Below are 20,837 nucleotides of genomic sequence, written 5' to 3'. Positions count from 1 at the left end.
GAGACTGATAACAATCAGCTGCCCCACCCTGTGGAGTTTCTACAGCCTGAGGCTCATTAAGAGACTGGAGTCTTTGCCTGATTTCCTTCTGGACCCAGGGCTTGGAAAATCAGACCTTGGTCCACATCTTGGTCCTGTCCAAACACACTCAGACCCAGCAGAGGAAAACAGAAGCTGTGGAAAACTTAAACAGAGTACTCAAGGCCGGTCACAAACAGTGTCTGACTTTGGCCTGCACCAGAGGCCATCCAAAAAACTGGGAGTCTTAGCAGATCTACATAATACATAGAAACAAATCCAAACAGGCAGCTAGAATGGGGAGACAAAAAAACAAGCCCCAAATGAATGAACAAAAGAATTCTCCAGAAGAAGAGATAAATGAAAGGGAGGTAAGCAATCTATCAGATATAGAGTTCAGAATACTGATCATAAGAATGCCTAACAGCATGAGAAAAGAAATGGAAACTATGAAGGAAATTAAGAATGATATAGTAAAAATTAAACATTGGAAGGAATAAACAGCAGATTCGGGAAAGCTGAGGATCAGATCAGTGAATTAGAAGACAGGGTAGAAAAAAATCAATCAGAGATCCAAAAAGAAAAAACAAAAAACGAGGACAGTTGAAGGGAGCTGTGGGACAACATGAAATGTAACAATATTTGTATCATAGGAGTGTCAGAGGAGGTCAAAAGCAAGCAAGGGTTAGAGAACCTGTTTGAAGAAATAATGGCAGAAAACTTCCCTAACCTGGTGAAGGAAAAAGTCACACAAGTTCAGGAGGCACAGAGTGTCCCAAGCAAGAAGAACCCAAAGAGGCCCATGCCCAGACACATCATAATTGAAATGCCAAAAATTCAAAACAGAGAATCTTTTTTTTTTTTTTTTAATATATCTTCATTGATTTTAGAGAGAGGAAGGGAGAGGGAGAGACAGAGATAGAAACATCAATGATGAGAGAGTCGTTGATCGAGCCCGCAACCTGGGCATGTGCCCCGACCAGGAATCAAACCCTGATCGCCTGGACCCCAGGTTGATGCTCAACCGCTGAGCCACACCCGGCTGGGCCAAAGAGAGAATCTTAAAGGCAGCAAGAGAAAAGCAAGCTGTTACCTACAAAGGAGCTCCCAGAAGACTGTCAGTTGATTTTTCATCAGAAACTCTACAGGCCAGACAGGAATGGCATGAAGTAGTCAAGGTTATGCAAAACAAGGATATGAAACCAAGAGTACTCTATCCAGCAAAGCTATCATTCAAAATAGATGGTGGAATAAAGAGCTTTCTAGACAAAAAAAAAAGGCTAAAGTAATTTATGTTAAAGGGACTGCTGTAGTAAGAAGTTGAAATAGAGAGAATGAGAAATGTAGGCATAAAGAAATAAAATGTCAATAGATAAGTACCTATCACTAATAACCTTAAACATAAATGGATTAAATGTCTCAATTAAAAGACATAGGGTAGCTGAATGGATAATAAAAAAAGACCTAAATACATGCTGTCTACAAGAGACCCACCTCAGAACAAAAGACTCACAGGCTGGGGGAAAACAACAACAAAACAAACTTCTGGAGGACTTTACAGGAGATCAACAGCAATACAGTCATAGTAGGGGACTTTAACACCCCACTGACTTTACTGGATAGATCTTCCAGATAAAAAATCAACAAGGAAACAGTGACTCTAATTGACACACTAGATCAGATGGATTTAATTGACATATACAGAACATTTCACTCCAAAACTGCAGAATAGGCATTCTCAAGTGCACATAGGACATTCTCAAAGATAGACCACATGTTAGGACACAAAACAAGTCTCTACAAGTTCAAGAAGATTGAAATCATATCAAGCATCTTCTCGGACATCTACACCATGGAATACTATGCAGCTATAAAAACAAAGGCTCCCTTACCCTTTGAGACAGCGTGGTGGGACCTGGAGAGTATTATGCTAAGCGAAATGAGCCAGTTAGGGAAAGACAAGTGTCACATGATCTTACTCATATGTGGAATCTAATGAACAAAATAAAACAATAAACAAAATAGATCCACAGACATAGAAGCATGGAACAGACTGACAAATCTCAGAGGGAAGGTGGGGGTAGGTGGGGAGAGATTAACATAAGAATTTACATGCATATATGCATAACCTATGGACACAGACAATAGTCAGGTGAAGGCCTGTGGGGAGGGAATCAATGGGGGGAAAAAGGAGGATATTTGTAATACTTTCAACAATAAAAGTAAATTTTAAAAAAGGAAAAAGACTGTCAGCTGATTTCTCAACAGAAATTTTGCAGGCCAGAAGGGATTAGCATGAAATAGTCAGAGTAATGAAAAGAAAGGATCTACAACCAAGATTGCTCTACCCAGCAAAGCTATCATTTAGAGCCGAAGCACAGATAAAGAGCTTCCTGGACAAGAAGAAGCTAAAGGGAGTCATCACCACCAAACTAGTATTCTATGGAATGTTAATGGGTTTTCTTTAAGAAGAAGAGGGCCAACGCTCTAGCCACGGAGCTGCACCAGCCAAGGCTATGTCTTATCCTTTCTATAGTAACAAGAAAACTGCTTTCCTTTTATATGGCAAGTGTAAGAAACTATATATAAAAGTTTTGTTTTAAAAAAGGAAAAGATTGCACCAGGCGGGGCGTGGCTCAGCGGTTGAGCGTTGACCTAGGATCCAGGTGATCTGGATTCGATTCCTGGTCAGGGCACATGCCCGGTTTCGGGCTTGATCAATGACTCTCCTCATTGATGTTTCTCTCTCTCTCTCCCGCTCCTTTCCTCTTTCTGAAATCAATAAAGATATATTTAAAAAAAAAAAAGGAAAAGATTGAAATTCTCTTCTCTCTTGGTTGCTGCTGGGTAGAGGTCTCCATCTGTTAATTAGGTGTTAGCATTATATAGTGTTCTCTTTATGTAGCTCTCTAAGGGAATTCAGTTTTTAAAATAAGTTTTAAACAACCTTCTAATTGAAATCCCATCTTTAACAGGAAACTGGTGTAATATTTCTCTCATTTGAGCTTTATTATTTAGACCCACAAAGGAAAATCTTCATTTTATGCCATGTTCCCTTCTTTTCCAATATTGAAGCACTCAGTAGAGATGTACATCTCTGGAATATTAATGGGAGTTCTTAGTGGAGTTACCTCAAAACTTACCCCATTTAAGATAGTATTTCTCATTTGTTTAAACATATTACCTTTTTTGATAAACAAAAATTCCCTGTCTTTCTTTAAGCATTTCAAAAAAAATCAAAGCCGTGGTAATTTTAGAACAAAGTATTTATGTTGATCTTGAAAAAATATGTGTATATATTGTTTTTATTTTTCTCTATTTACATTTTTATTGAAAATGAACATTTGTTTTTTTAAATTTATTTTTGTTTCTGCAATAGCAATAGCAATGTGAACTTAAAAAAATTTAAAAAAAAAATTTAGATATAGTCAACATTACGTCATATTCATTTCAGGTGTACAGCATAGTGATTCAATAGTTGTATATATTGTGAAATTGTTACCACAATAAGTCTAGTTAACGCCTGTCACCATACATAATTACAGAATTTTTTCTTGTGATGAGAACTTAGAGTCTATTCTCTTAGCATCTTTCAAACATGTAGCACATTATTTTCAACTATAGTCGCCATGCTGTACCTTACGCCCTCATGACTTATTAAAAATTTTTTTAAACTTATGTTTCAGTCACAGTTTGCATTCAACACTATTCTGTGTTAGTTTCAGATGTGCAGTATAGTGGCCAATCGCAATGTGAACTTTGAGGATGCCTATTTGCCATGAACTTTACTATTGTAGACAGTGTGGGACATGCAGTGGTAAAACTTTGTTTTTAAACTACCATGGTCCCTCCTTTATCATTTTTTCCAGCTTATTTCAATGTATAATTGATCAGCAGGATTGCAAACATTTACAAGATTAATGTATACTGTTTTTTGTTATTTATTTCATTTCCAGAATTCTATAACTCAACCAGGGAATAAAATGATCCTTTCCGCACTCATTTGTTTATGTATCCAGTGATTAAGGAGTGGGAGAGTTTGCGATGGCAAACAGTGTGGGAGATGTAGATTGAAAATCATACCATAAACTAATGAAAGAGGAGGAAGAGTGGGAAGGCATCCGATCAGGCTGAGGCATCAGTAGGCTGTATGATAAGACAGCTTATTGGGGTGCAACATGTCAAAGATTGACCCGGTAAGCACAGTTGTGACCTAGGGATAGCTTGGAGGAAGTTAGATGAAAAGGAAATGTTTAAGGAGTTTACCTTAAATGCTCTAGGGCAACAAGGAATATTTCTTTGCAGTTTCCTGAGAAACTGCCCACTGGTGCCCTGTATAAGCAAATGGCATAGAAAAATGGCACCGGTATTGCCTTTTTCCAGACAGGAAATAGCTTAATATTCAGTTTATAAAGTTACTATATATTGTGCTCATGGTAAAAAATGCCACTAGTTTAGGGAAATTTAAAAGTAGAAAGTGAAGGTCTTGCTCCCTCCCCCTTTAATCCCACTCCTCATCTAAGGATATATAAACATATATTATTGTATTTACATAAATGAAATTACATGTTTCAATAATACTTGGTGTCCGTCTTTTGATGTTCTTACATTATTCTTGTGTTTGCATGATATTCTGTCATGTGGAATTTCCTAATATATTTAAGGAATTTCTTATTGATGGAATTTTATTTTCTTTCAAATTTTTTGCTCTAATTACAAATGATTCACTAATGTTCTTGTTTATATCTTTGAGCTGTAGTAGAAGTGGTTCAGCTGTGTTCATGCCTAGAAGTACTGCTGGGTCCGCAAGCTTATGGATTAATGATAGTGACAGGTACACAAAGTTAGTTCCAGTTTCTACTTTACAGCAGCAGACACTTTTTGATTGTAGAACTGCGCTGGCTGTGGGGATTGAGAGCAGAAGCTTGTTCCGGCTCTTTCAGGGGATAACCATGTGCTGGGTTATAACTAGGTGTGTTGATACATTTCATAAGCTAGGAAGAAGTACTTTTGCTCTGATACGTTTCTAACCCTGCTTCTGTAATTCTTCAGAGCTGAAACCATATTTTGGAGTCTGAGAGATGTTTATATGAGTACATATGAAGAATCATACTTTGGGGCTATGTTTCTGGAGGATGTGGAAAGAAAAATTTATTTTCCAGCAGCACAATGTGGTTTCCTGTAATGTTAAATGTCCGTTCAAACTCAAGCTTCATTTTAAAATATTTTAAGTTCAACACTTCCCTCTAGTGGAAAAAAGAAAAACTCCCTCAATTTCCAATGTCCTTAATATGATTTTGTTACACACACACACACACGCACGCACGCACACACGCACGCACACAGTTTTTCACTGTAAGGATCCAGGTAGCTTTTGTTTGGGTTAGATGATAAATTCTTTGACAAAATTGGAAAAATTTTCTTGGAAGGAGGCAAATTAATTTTGTAAAACTGCATGAGGTATTTTATGGTTCTATGATTCTTTTTGAATTTTCTTGTATGTTATAATGCACCCATTGTACTGGATTGTACTGATGAAAGCAGACACTTAAATACTTGAACATATAAAAAATTACAGGGATTAACGTAACCAATATCCAGTATGTCCAACTAATTCCATTAATATAGCCAATATGTACCGTCTAGATAATGTATTTGCCATATTTGCTTCAGAAATAAAAACAAACAGTGAAGTGTTAGATCACTGAAGACTGACGATTCTGTCACTTCACCCTCTCACCACCACCTCACCCCTAAAAGATGAGCATCATTTCGAAATTGGTGTTCAATTTTCTGTCTTTGTATATTGATAGTATATCATATTATTTTATCATTTCGTTTGTTTAAAAAATATACATAGAATATCATACAATATGCATTTTTGTCCAACTTGTTTTTTTTACTTGTTTTGTTGAGATTCATCCAAGTTAACAAAGTATCTCTGGTTCATTCAATTTCTGTATAGTATTTTATCCTATGCTTATATCATAATTAATTTATCCATTACTTGATTGATTGAGATTTAAGTTCTTTCCAAGTTTTAATTGTTACAAAATGTGCTTCTGTGAGCATCATATACTTTTATTCATGTGGGTATGTATTTAGTACATATGCAATTATTAGAAGGTAAAATATATGCCAAATTGTTCCCCCAAATGGTTGTACCAACATGAGAGAAGAGTTTATTTTCTCTCACAGTCTCTTGAACACTTGGTATTTTTCAGATTTAATTTTTTTGCAGTAGGATGTGTATGAAATGATATCTCATTCTTGTTTAAATTTCTATTTCCCTGACATTGAGCATGTTATGTTTATTGGCCTTTATGTTTCTTCTTTTGTGAACTGCCAGTTTATGTTTTTTCTTTTTTTCATTAATATAATTTATATATATATTTAATAATTTATAGGAGCTTTGTATACATTTGGTTACTAATCCTTAGTTATTAATATCCCTATCGCAAACATCTTCTTTCTCTTTGTGGAGACAATTTACATTGTGTTTGATGTACAATTTGAAATTTTTAATGTAGTTGAACTTATCAGTCTTCATTGATAGTGTTTTTTATGGTTTATGTAACCTAAAGTCATAAAGACAATATGTATTTTTTCAATATGTAGTATGAATTTTTTTTCCAAATGGATACCAAATGTTTCTGTACCAATCATTCAATTGTCTATTCTGTTAGTACTTAATGATTGATAATGTTGTCTGTTTCACATACCAATTTCCTTTATATCTAAGCCTTGGTTCCTGGGAGCTCTGTTCTGTTCCACTTATATATCTATTTATGAATCAATAATACATTTATTTATCATGGATTTACAGTAAGTCTTGATCTCTAGTAGGTCAAGTTCCCCTCTCCTTACTCTTAATATTTTTTGGGAGAAGGAGAGCTATTCTGAGCCTTTTTCTGTTTATGTGAGTTTGAGGATTGGCATCTTGTGTTCCACCAAAAAACCTTGTTGTAACTTTGGTTGGAAGTGGATTAGATTGATAGATCTTTTTGGCAAGGAGTTGATATTCTTGTAGTGCTTATTCTATTATTCCATTCTTTTATATTTTTGCTCTTATTTTCTGGAGGTATTTCCTCAATTTTATATTGTAATGTTTGTATTGAATTTTCATTTCTGCTTTTGGGTTTTTAAATTCCTAGAGTTCATTGTTTTTTGACTACTTTTTTATAGTAAACTCTTCTTGTCTCATGTTTGTCATACCTTATTTTAATTTTCTGTGGATGTAAGTCATACTTGTATTGAGGGTGTTTTCTTTCTTCCTCCCTTGATTGTCTTTATTTATTTTGGATCATAATTTTTATTTTTGGTGTTAAGAAGTTCAGGCATATAGTGAAGATAATTAAAACAACAGAAGTCGAAATTTCCCTGATAATGTAAATTTTATCTTCAGATGTATGTTTTTTACATAAAAAAAACTTGACAGGCTTGAGATCTTTAAGTAAAATAGAAAAATAACATCAAGTCACTTTTTTTGAAATTGCTTTTAGAAAACATTGCTTTGTTTTATTAATTTTTAAAAAAATATATCTTTATTCATTTCAGAGAGAGGAAAGGAGAAGGAGAGAGAGAGATAGAAACATCAATGATGAGAGAGTCATTGATTGAGCCCACAACCTGGGCATGTGCCCTGACCTGGAATCGAACCCTGATGGACTGGATCCTAGGTCTACGCTCAACCGCTGAGCCACGCCTGGCCGGGCTGTTTTATTAATTTAATTAACACAACAAATTAATTTAATTACTCATTAAATACCAAAGTTTTAGAAATATTACATTATCTAACATTCCAAAAAAAATGGTTTTTCTAATTTCATCCTTGTAAATTATGAGAGGTATCAAAATGGTATAATAATACTGGGAAACAGAAGAGATTAATTTTCACTTTTTTAAGGTAATTGATTCTTTAGACTCTCCTTATTAATCCTTTGCGATGCAGTTTAAATAATTCTACACTCAGACAATTGTCTTTGAAATTCTGATAACTTGAAATAAGTCATATCTAGCAAACTTTGTTTGTATGGCTTTGAAAATATATTTGATGTTTGATTAGATGTTTGTAAAGAATCAGATGTTCGATTATCTTTATTTTCTCTCAGTGTTTGGTTCCAGTGTTTGTAGTAGTCTTAGAGTTTCATATGAGACTCTTTCCTCAAGTGTCTGATGATCCTTGGCTGTGTACTCATTTTTAAGAATGAGGCACTAGCCTGGCTGGGCGTGGCTCAGCGGTTGAGTGTCTACCTGGGATCCAGGTGATCGGGGTTTGATTCCCGGTCAAGGCACATGCCCGGGTTGTGGGCTCGATCAATGACTCTCTCATCATTGATGTTTCGGTCTCTCTCCCTCCCTCTCCTCTCCTCTCCTCTCTCTGAAATCAATAAAGATATATTAAAACAAAAGAAAAAAAAGAATGAGGCACTAAAAAGCTGAGAGGAAGCTCTCTATATATGGAACACTTCCATTTAATTGGGGCATTTTAGATGATGGGTCATAGAATTGTACACCTGAAACCTATATAATTTTATTAACCAATCTCACTGCAATACATTCAATAAAAAAATCAATAAAAATATAATTGGGGAATTTAAAAAAATGCTAGTATTTATACCTCTTTTCTCTTGGACTGGTAGCTTCTCCACAAAGGAATATTCTAGTCATCTCCTTATGGTGTCTTAACTGTAGGAATCAATATTCTGGGAGCTGAAGAGAGAAAGGGAGCTGTAAGGTTTCACCACCCACTATGCAGATTCCACCTAATGTCTTTAATTTTTAATAAGGTGTCTCACCCTGACCCCCAGCTGTGTCTTATTTTCATGACCTCAGAACCTTTTTGGATCAACCTTTCTAATTAGTAAACTCTTTGTCTTTTTCCAGGAGGGAGGGACATTTGTTAGGGAGGGAGCTGGCAGAGGTGATCTGAGGATATAACTAACTGCTGCTTTTTGAGGTTTCCAACAGTGTTCATGTTCATTTCTACCCCATGGCTTAAGAAGAGGTAGAAAGTAGAAAACTTGATTCACTTATTGTCAAAATTCCAAGCCTTTATATTGCTTTACCGGTGAATAAAAAGAAACATTAAGGAGCAAATAATTTTAGTCTTACATAAAACTGCCATCAGAGAATGGAAAAATGTTGATAACATACTAAACCTACAAGTCTTGGTACTAAACTGACAAGGATATGAGAAAAGATAGTTACAACCAGTCTCACTCATGAATTTTGTATGGATACAAAAATATTACACAAAATATTAGCCAACTGAATGCAGCCAAAATGTAAAAAGATAAAATAGAAAAAGACTTTATATAATAAATGTCAAGTGTGTTTAATATTGGGGAATCAGTGTAATTTGACTTAATGTAATTAGTTAGCTTGATTGCTTAATATGTTTCTTGTATATAGGAGTAGAATTCCTAAAATCTCCACTATCCGAGCAAAATAGTTTTCTATAAAAACTCTGTACATGTGTGTATGCATTTGTAGCCATGTTCAAGAATATATAGTAGTCGCATAGTATTAATGACTGCTTGACTTCTGCATTGAAACTCATCACGACCGGCTGGGCGTGGTTCAGCGGTTGAGCATCGACCTAGGATCCAGGAGATCACCATTCGATTCCCGGTCAGGGCACAGGCCCGGGTTGCGGGCTCGATCCCTGTGAGGGGAGTGCAGGAGGCAGCCAATCAATGACTCTCTCATCACTGATGTTTCTCTCTCTCTCTCCCTCTCCTTCCTCTCTCTGAAGTCAATAAAGATATATATTTAAAAAAAAAAAAAGAAACTGACCATTAGGTCAGAATTTCATCTACATCTTGAAAGACCTTTGTTTAAAAGCTGTTAGTAAGTAGTATTTAATATAGGTCTTAAAGTGAAAACCTCACCAAAATAAGCCTAGTAAGTCATAACTGATCACCATTGATTTTTCAGTTGTTCTTTTTTATAGGATTAAACTCAGACGTGCAGGGAATGATGGGCATGCTCTTCATCTGGAATGATTGTTTGTCGTCTTCCCATACAATCAATAGAGTAGGAGGGAGCAAAGGGGGGGAAATGAGGGACATCTGTAATACTGTCAGCAGTAAAAACGAATAGGAATCACTGGCACGTTTTCTAATAAGTAGATCTCATGGTACTCCCTGAATACTTTAATTTCTTTTGTGTTGTTTAATAAATATTGTTTGAAATAAGTGCCATCACCCAGGATATAAAAGCATCTTTTGGATATAGACTTTATTTTGTTTTTATTTCAAATTGTTGGGTTTCCTTTATGATTGTGTAAATTGCTGTTTATTCATTTATAGTATACATAGTACTCTAAGTAGGTGATTAAAAGTTGGAGATTATGGCCCTGGCCAGTTTGCTCAGTGGTTAGAGCATCGGCCCACATACTGAAGGGGGTCCCAGGTTCTATTCCTGCCAAAGGCACGTACCTTGGTTGCAGACTTGATCCCCTGCCCCCATTGTGGTGTGTGTGGGAGGCAACCAATCAGTGTGTCTCTCTCACATCAATGTTTTTTTTTTCTCTCTCTCTCTGAAAAGCAATGGGAAAAAAAAGTTGAAGATTATGTATTTGTAAATCAAGAAGACATATGTGACTTTGAATTAATGCTTGTACTATTTACTGCTTGAAGGAGGGGATCTATCCTGTAGAATCACAATAGTATCTTATATTTTTGGTCTTAAAAGTGCTTTCATATGTGAAGGCACTCTTACGATGAAATTAGATTACATAAGGCTGATTACATTATCATCTGTCACTAAATCCAGAATGTCATTATAAAAACCGAGAGTGCTGTCTGCTGGTTGTAGGCAGTGTTGGCATACTTTTGCTCTGGTACCCAGCTTTCTTTCTATCTATTGTTTACAGATAGGAAATGTGCAAGTAAGTGAGCTTCTGTATTTTAAGTATTTTCTCTTTTAAAGATTTTTAATTGATTTTTAGAGAGAGAGGAGGGAGTGGGAGAGAGAGAAAAAAAAAATCAATGTGAGAGCAAGACATAGATTGGCTGCCTCCTGCATGCCCCTTACCGGGGATTGAGCCTGAAACCTGTGCATGTGCCCTGACCAGAATCGAACCAAATAACCGTATGATCTCACTAATACGTGCAATCTGCTGAACAAAACAAACTGCTGAGCAAAATGGAGCCGGAAGCAGGGACACATGGAACAGACTGGCTGGTGCCCGAGGGGAGGGGCCGGTGGTGACTGGATGAAGGAGGCGAAGAGATTAGCTAAAGAACATATTTGCACACCTATGGACACCCACAGTAGCTTGGTGAAGGTCAAGGGGGGGGGAGAGGGCAAAGGGGGAGGAGAAGGGGGCACCTGCCATAATGTCAACATTAAAAATTTTTAAATAAAAAAAAGTTTTCTACCTGAAGAAAGTAATTCTTACAAGTTCATGTGCTGTTTGCTATAGAATAGTAATGCTTTAAGTGAGAGGTGCGGGGAGAGAAGTTAAACTGTGTCCTTCATCCATTGACTGGCTCTTCTGCCGGGGCTTCCTAGACAAGATCTTCCAGAGAACTACATTTGCTGTTTGCAGTGTTCTCACTCAGATTGCAGTGGTACCTTTTCAGTGGCTAGGGATACTTGAGAGCACGCATAAATAGACATGTTTAAAAAATGCTAATGTCCCAGGATAACGTTATGCTGGTGAGAATGAAGAATCTAGATTAGTTACTGTGGAAAAGACCTTTGATGTGTGTGTTAACTTTATGTTTGAATTTCCATAAAATTCAGCTCTGATTTCTGAGTGTAGTCGGGAATTAGAGATTGAGAGATTTATGTAGAAGAGTGCCTGTTACTATTTTTCTTTCAGTTTTACAACAAAGATTTGAAAAGTTAAAAAACTGGAGAGAAATGAAACACAGCCATCTAGTGGATGCAGCTTTAAGAGCTATAAGCATAAAGTTCATGAGCTCATGTAAAATTCTCTCATGGGTCATTGTTAGGTATTCAGGCCAGTCATTCCTTACCACCCAAAGGAGCAATATCCACTTGTATTACTAAATACTTTAAAATTTTAACGAGATGGGAAAACTATATATGGCAGCTGAACTACAGCATTATGTAAATACCCTCAGAGGTCATTTGAACTAGCATAACATTTCAGTAAGCTATACACATTTCAGTTTTAGTATGTATTAATCAGATTTTTAACAATTGTAAACCTCCAGTAGCGCTTTTATAGTACATGTACATTCTGAAACATTGCTGGAAAATATCTCCTATGTAGATTAACCTATTCTGGTTGAAGCACAGATTTAGTTGCTCATTGTTTATCATAGGATACATTTAAGTCATTGTTGGCTTATGAATTCTGTTGATGCAAAAATGAATTATTTTCCAGGAGCAAGATAATGCTGTACAAAGTATGCACAGGAAAGTGGAAAAATTAGAAGCTGAACACATGGACTGCTCTGACCTTTTGCGGCGACAAACAAGTGAACTTGAACTTAGCACTCAGCGAGAGGAACGTCTTCGAAAAGAATTTGAGGTATATTTTCTCATTCTTTTGTAATGTACATACGTTATCCAGGCAGTGTTTTCAGGTCAGAGGAAGATTTACTGTGCAATAAAATAGGAAACTACTTTTTTTTTTTTTTTTTTTTAGCATTTATTTATATTGAGTATTTGGCTCTTTTGAAGACTTTTGTATCTGGGTAAATATTATATTTTGTCCCTAATTTTAAAAACCTGTCCATTTTTAACATTAATTCTTATGAAATATTGGAAAGTTTTAGGGTAATTGTTTACATTATAAGGTTAAGGAAGTGATACAGGGAAAGTTTTGTATACTTAATATTAAATTATACTTTTGTAGTTTGAATCATGAATACTAGCCGCATGATATTTTGGAATAGTTCTCAGGCAAGTCTAGATGATAAAGGAACATCAGTTTACAAATGAAAAATAAAAATATTTTTATGAGTGATTAATACTGATAACCATTTTAATTTTGAGAGAAATAGAATTTATTGTTAATTCTACTTTTTAAAATTACCTTTTGCTTTGTGGGAAATTAAATATTTTACTAGATATAGACGTTTTTCCTAAACATAATTTATAATTGTTATTAGGTAAATAAACCTTTATAGAGAGTATTTACTGATAAAATGCTAAGGTACTCTCCTTAAACTCACTGCTGTCATTTAACATTGTTTTGGGAATTGTAGCCAAAGAAATATATAAAGGCAAGAAGAGCAATAAGAATTATAATATTTGAAAAGGAGGAGATGTGATTCTTATTATTATAGATATATTTATAGCCCTGAATAGACAAGAAAATAAACTTTAAAATTATTAACACTAGTAAGAACATTCAGCTAGGAGGCCAGAAAGAAAATAATATATAACAATTATGTTTACACTCTTACATACTAGCAATAATCAGAGAATAAAATACTAAAAACATGTTTGTTTGCTTTTTTACCACAGTGACAAAAATAGGAATATAGTTAACAACAAATACATTAAAAATTATAAAATTTAACTCAGTGTATTAAAAAAGAAAATGGCAAGACATTTGTGAACATTTAACATTGTAAAGACAAGAATCCTCCCTGGGCTATATTATGAATTGAAGAAGTTCTAATGAAAACTTCAGTGGAATTATTTGGGGAAGACAGATTCTAAAATTCATGTGGAAGGCTAAAGAGCCAGATGAGAATATTAAAACATTTTGATGAAAGTTATTAGTGGGGACTTATATTACCATAAGTGAATACAGACTGTAAAGCTTCAGTAATGTATCAGTTGTTGTTTTGGGTTGTATGCAACAGAAACCAGCTTTGGTTAATTTAAAAGGTAATTCAGTGGAAGAATGTGGGAATCTTATTCACAGAATCAGAAGGGACGCTGAGGAATCAGGCTAAGAAAGCATATGAATCCCAGACCTTCTCTAGAGGTCTCTGGAGCAGAAATGGTGGAAGAAGTTGGAGTGAACTGGTATCAATAATTTTCACTTTTTGTAACTTTATTCAGGATTTAAACCCCAGGAAGAGAACATTTGATCAAAAGAAGCCATTTTCCCCAAATTAATCCCTCTCAATTCTACTAAAATTAAAGCCCAAATAAATTCTTGCATAGAAAATCAGGGTGCTGGTACCATGAAAAGGGGAAAAGGTTGTTTAGTGGCTAAAAAGTATAACTCTAAGACCAGACTTTCTTTTTTTTTTCATTACTACTTTAAAAAATTTTATTTTTCAATTACAGTTTACATTCAGACTTATTTTATATGAGTTTCAGGTGTACAGCATAGTGGTTAGACAATCATATGCTTTACCAAGTGATGCTCCCAGTATTGCAAGTCCCCATGTGGCACCATACATAGTTATTACAATATTACTGACTATATTCCCTCTGTTGTACTTTATATCCCTGTGACTATTTTGTAACTACCAATTTGTACTTCTAAATTCCTTCACCTTTTTTATGCATGTCCAGCCCCCCTCCCCTCTGGCAATCGTCAGTCTGTACTCTGTATCTATGAGTCTGTTTCAATTTTGTTTGTTCCTTTCCTTTAATTTGTTTTTCAGATGTTGAGTAGGCAGTTGAATGTGTGAGTATTGGTCTTAGGAAGTATTACTGTGGGGATGATAAGGAGATGTTTGCCAAATATTTCATTGGGAAATTTTGAAATGTTATAACTTATATAGGTCTTTTCTTTGTGTTTCTTTAGTGTCTGCAAAGGGTGATCTGCTAACTTCCTTTTTGATGGTTATAAAATGGAAGAAGGAAATAGAGGAAGAATCTGGGTATCATACTATTCAGTATGCAGACTTTGCTCTGGTTTCAGTCTTGTGTACCCCCTCCCTACCCTTCCCTGTGTATCCCTATATCCGCAGAGCCTCTGGTTCAGATTCACATTCTCCAGATCATAAACCTCCAGTTTGTGTAGTGGTTAGGGAGAGGTATTTTTTTGGCTATTTGGGTGCAGGTGGATGCCTAGTGGTTAAACTTGTCATATTGGTAATATTAAAACACACACACCAACTTAGAGTTATAATTTACATGCTACAAATTTACTTACCCATAGTGTACAATTCAGTGGTTTTTAGTATATTCACTGAATTGTGCAACCATCACTACAGTCAGTTTTAGAATGTTTCCGTCACCTGATAAGAAACCCCATACCCATTAGCCTTGACTCTTCTATTTGCCCATCTCTCTCAGCCCTAATCAACCATTAATCTACTTTCTTCCCTTATAGATCATTAATCTACTTTCTGCTTTTATAGATTTACCTATTCTGGATATTTTGTATTAATGAAATCATGCAATATGTGGCCATTTGTGATGGACATTTTTCACTTAGCGTGATGTTTTTGGGATTCATCCATGTTGTATCGTGTATTAGTACTTCATACCTTTGTATTCCTGAATGATATTCCATTGTATTGTAAATCACATTTGTTTGCCCATTCATCAGTTAATGTACATTTGTGATGTTTCTACCTTTTGGCTATTATGAATAATACTTCTATGAACATTTGTGTACAAGTTTTTGTGTGGACATGTTTTCAGTTCTCATGGGTATATACCTAGGAGTGGAATTACAGGGTCACATGGCAACTCTATACTTAACTTTTTGAGGAGCTGTCAGACTATTTTACACAGTTGTGGCACCATTTTACACTTCTACCAGCAGTGTATGAAGGTTCCAATTTCTCCAGATCCTCACCAGTAATTGTTATTATCAGTTTTATTTTATTTTATTATGGGCACTCTAGTGGGTATATAATGACATCTCATTGTGGTTTTGATTTGTATCTCTAATGACTAATGATGTTGAATATCATTTCATGTGCTTATTGGTCATTTGTATATTGTTGAAGAAATATCTCTTTAGATCCACTGTCCATTTTTTTAAAAATTCTTACCAGAGGATATTTTTTCCATTGCTTTTTCAGAGAGAGAGAGAGAGAGAGAGAGAAATATTGATATGAGAGAAACACACCAATTGGTTGCCTTCTGCATGTGGCCAGGGCCGGGGACTGAGTCTCCAACCAAGGTATGTGCCCTTGGCCGGAATTGAACCTGGGACCCTTCAATTTGAGGGCTGATGCTCTAACCACTGAGCAAAACTGGCCAGGGCCACTGTCCATTTTTTAATGGCTTATTTGTATCATATGACTGTAGGATGTCAAAAATAGAGCAAAGTGGGTGTGGGGTATATAGGAACTTTCAATAATAAAGCCAATTATGAGCTTTGCAAAGATAAAATTATTCACACTCTTAACACACATGGTCTAATTTTATGTAAGGTTAGAGAACCAATAAAAATGAGATTGTATTTTAAATAATATTTTTAGCTTATTTGTCCCTTGTGCTGAACATTTTTCAGGCCAATAAATTCAGTAATATATTATCATTTTTTACGTCATCATTTTAAATACATAGTTTGTGGGTGGCCTATTAAAAAACAAGGAATAGAGGAAGTCTCTGGCCTCAGTCTGGCGGAGTTGGACTGCGGCTACTTTATAGCAGGTTGGGGGTGAGAGCTGGTCCCAAACTGACCTTGGGCCTGGAGAATTTGTCTTCAACACCAGCAGGAGTGCAGGGGCCTGAGTTTTAAGCTCAGGTTGAAAACTATAGGTACAAGCCATTGAAGCTGGAATGCTGTGTTGCTGGTATTTTAACTGACTTAGATCACTCTACTATTAATAATACACAAGTGCCTCTGGAGAAGTCAAATATTCTTCTATAACTTGTAGAAACCAAGTGTCCGTGCACCGTCACAGAACTTAGAGCAGTAGCACAGTGTTGGTGGGGAAGGGGCAGTGTAGCAGTTGCTTTATTTTTATCTTTTAATTCTCACAACTATATAAAGTTGATACTATTTTCTAATTTTATAGGTAAAGCAACAGGTTAGGTAGTTACTCAAGATCCCATCACATATGTGCAGCCCTGAACAAGAAGCCTCATATGTAACTTTTTGGCTGTGTGACGTCTGGAAAGTCACTTACCTTTCTTGAGATTTAGTGTCCTGGTGTAACAGTAGAAATATTTAAACAGATTAAATATTTTTTCCATTTTTTGGGGAAAACACCACAGTAGAGCTCTTGAGACATAAGCTCCTCACAATGTTTAATTACATAGAACCTACAGACATTCTCCAAAATTTGGTACAAAGGGAGCATATGTCAGCATATTGGGTATTTTTTATGAATGTGGCATAATGAGCTATAGGAAGGGATATAAAGGACACGGTGGTGCTAGGTTATTAGAATAGAAAACATTGGAGGTGATGGGGAAAGTTTTCACGGGGGAAGAGCGACTGCAGCACAATGAACAGAGCCCAGTATGTGCTGCTGTTGCCCAGCTCAGTGTCTACAAATACATCATTTTCCAGAAGTTTTAAGTAAAGGTATTAAATGTTTTTTTAAAAAAAGGAGCAGAGTTATGTTTCGAATATACTTACCATTTAAGAAAATCATTTAGAAGTCACATTAGGATGCTAGAAAACCCTACGATCATAACTAAACACATTTTAATTGTCTTACAGATGTGAAAAAATACTAGGTAACAGTGACTTCTTTTTGTTGATAAAGTTTTTGGTCAGCTACTTTTGACTCAGCTGAGGAAATGTGTAATGCCTAAACTTAGGATTTGCTTTGGGTAGCTCAGTACTGATTTTTTTCCTTATAAAATATTTACTTGCCCCAATTAACTTTTTTATTGATTGATGTTGCAAATATAAAATTGTTTTAGAGTAGTTTTATTTTGTGGTTTTTCTTAGCTACTTTGTAAATACTTTTGCTAATACCAGGTCTCTGCTTTGGGAGAATTTGAAGCTTTGAGAGTAGTCCAGATAGTCTCTTTTTATTCATTTTATAAGAATTTCATAAGTGGAGAAGTATAGTCCTTTGACTTATCTATGAGTTTTCATTTTTAGACACCTTTAAAAGTTTTGCTTTACATTTTAGTAAATGTATTTTGTATTGGCCATTTGCCCAGATGATGACATATAACAGAGAAGGTAAATTTCTACAGAGCATTTTATGCTAGTTTTTACATTCAAGTGTGGAGACATTAACTACCAGTAATTCTAGGTACTTAAGTAATTGTCAGTGGTATTTTTGAAAAAGAATTAATATAACATGGCATAATAATAAAGAGGAAAATTGTTAAAATTTTAAATTACTAGAATACATTATTTAATGTTGGTCATATCAGACTAAAGCAATGAATATAGTAGACAGCCTAATAAATGTTTTAAACTTCAGTGAAGCTTTTAAATCATTGTATTTCATGAAAAAGTGATTTCTTTATGTGCCTGGGCCAAAGAAGTTTATATATATATTTTAAATCTGATAAGGTATATACCATGGTGTGGCTTAATCATCCTAACATGGATCAATGGTTTCTTAGATTAAAAAAGCAAACAGACTCCCAATCCAATTTTATAAATGTGGTGCTGGGTACCCAGAACCAAGGGAAAAGAGAACTGGAAAAAGAAATATCTATGGCTTTTATAAGCCTCCTTACAACTAGGGGAGGTCCCCCCCCCACTTTTATCATGGGAAATAAGCTTAACTCAATAAGAAAAGAGAAAAGAGAAGATGCAAACCTAATTCTGAGAGAACTGAAGAATCTTGTGGAGATTACAGCAGAGCGAGCGGTGTTTGCAAATAAATGCTGAATTGCTTCTGTCAGTCATATTTATATTGTGGTAACAGGAAGGGTAGGATGTAGCTCTTTTCTCTACATGTATATGACACTCAAGTGAAGAAGGAAAAGGAAAGTGAATCTTACTTTCCATATTGTCCATGAAGACACGACCTGATTCATCTTTTTAAAGCCATTGTGTGTTTGTAGGAATTATTTTTAAACACCTATTTGTGTTGATTACTAGCAATAAAGTAGGTAAATGATGAAATCACCTGGGTTACATAATTGTGCTTATCAGTATTAAACATTTTGTGTATTAATGTTTATAATGGGTTATCAGATTGTAAGTTCATTAAAAAATTTGTTAAATGCTTAAGTTTTTGTTGCCAGGAAGGTAAAGGTGATTTTTAAAGATGCCCAATTAATTTATTACCATCTAATCAGAATTCTGTTCCTGAAATTTCCTATTTTCATGATCTGTTTTTAAAAATCATACCTGAAATGAATAGAAACTTTTCCCCCCATTTTTACAATTTGAGGGGTATACTTTATTACTCATTTCTTATGAATAAAAAAATTGCTGTGTTCTCCTATTTATTGCTGTAGCCATCCTGCTGCCTGCATATGTCCATTCTGAAACTCTTAAGGCTCTGATTGTTGCCATCCTCAGTGACCAGCTGAGGTCTCTCCTCAAACTGCACCGTGAACCATGGTTAAGATAATGGGCGCATAGAGCTCTCACTATTTGTGCATTCAGCTGTTTCTCGAAACTTGTGAATTTCAGAGTGAGGTCTGCTTTAAGTGCTCCTGTTTATGAAAAATAACCTACAGGATTCTGGAAAACAAGTATGATTTGGCCGTTAATAAAACAATTACAATTAATTACAATTCATAGCAGAGAAGTAAAAGGAGTGTCCCTTAGAGGCAAATCAGTTTTCATCGGTGATACAGGCCTTTTTTTCTTATTTGTAATGGAAATGCGTATAGGTGTGTCAGTAATCCCTTTGACCTTATAATAAGGGCTGCGGACCTAGCATGGTATCTGGCATATTGTAGGTACTATTTAAATGTTCCATTTTCCTCTTTTGGTTGACCTATAGAGAAAATATCAATGAGATGATCATGAAAAGTTGCAAACCTGTTCTTTTTTTAAAAAAAAAATAATCTTGTAAACACCTTTATAAAGTAGCATTTGCTTAATGGGATTGAAAATAAGTATAAAATGTTTGTATTTCCCTGAGGGTACAATTCTTTGGATTGGATTTCCCTGGCCTGGAGGTCAGCTGTTCACTTTTACACAGCGGTTCCAAGTCACAAAAGAAGCATTTAATTTTGCTTCTGCCTGGAATTGTCTTTCTCATATAGTGTGCTGGCTACATGCAAAGTAAGAGAGCTACTTAAAAACCTTCATTATCTTCAAATAAGAGTACCTTATAAAGATTTAAAATATTATGTGCTATATTTTATTGACCTGCTTTGTAAAACAGAGCATACTGTCATGTCAGATGACAAAATACATATGACACTTCTTTGAAAACTGTGGAATGTTAATATTCAATTGTAGGATTGATATCATCAGTGACATTAATGTAAGTACCTTCTCTTGTGTACATGTGACAATTAGCAATGTAGGTCCATAATAAAGGTCAGACTAATTGAATAATAATATTTCTTTTCAAGTGCTTTGATTAAAACAAGAATGATTAATAGTAAAGGACTTGTAGGTTGTTCTTACTACGACCCCTCCCCCCCCGCACATGACCCAGGTAAATGGTGTGGTATTGTGGTGCTTCTGTTTTTCTAATACCTGTCAAATACTTAGAGACTTAGACCCTTAACATGTCTTTTTTGGTAATAATAATGCTTTGAAATCTTCAGTTTAAGGGCTCAAAGTACAGTAACTACTCTTTTTCCCATACACAGGTAGAGAATAAGTACTATAATTAATTGTTAATGCACATAAAATAAATTAGTTATCGTCACTAAAATATAACAAAATATACTTACCACTAAAGTAACCATTTTAGACTTAGTCTGTGATGACTCAGTCTTTTATATTCATTTTTTTGAATATGGATTATTACTATATTGGTTATTTGTATCCACTAATGGAAACATCAGGTGATAAAATTGGAAAAATAGTTAAATAAACAGCCACTTCTATTTAAGAGAGCTGTGGATATTCTGGGGTA

The 20,837-nt window shown here is 35.1% G+C and overlaps 1 protein-coding gene across 1 annotated transcript in view; it reads left to right on the top strand.

The window, feature by feature from the left end:
- The window catches only part of CCDC171 (coiled-coil domain containing 171), a 236,209-nt gene that overhangs the window by 29,640 nt on the left and 185,732 nt on the right, over positions 1–20,837 (top strand). Inside the window, exon 7 of the mRNA XM_016214453.2 lies at positions 12,383–12,529. Coding sequence (XP_016069939.2) covers positions 12,383–12,529 — 147 coding nt within the window. The remainder of the gene's footprint in view (positions 1–12,382; positions 12,530–20,837) is intronic.

Source organism: Miniopterus natalensis, chromosome 12, assembly GCF_054644295.1.
Source record: "Miniopterus natalensis isolate mMinNat1 chromosome 12, mMinNat1.hap1, whole genome shotgun sequence".
Taxonomy (NCBI): domain Eukaryota; kingdom Metazoa; phylum Chordata; class Mammalia; order Chiroptera; family Miniopteridae; genus Miniopterus; species Miniopterus natalensis.
The sequence above is the reverse complement of the archived record's forward strand: the minus strand, read 5'-3'. Positions and strand labels throughout refer to the sequence as shown.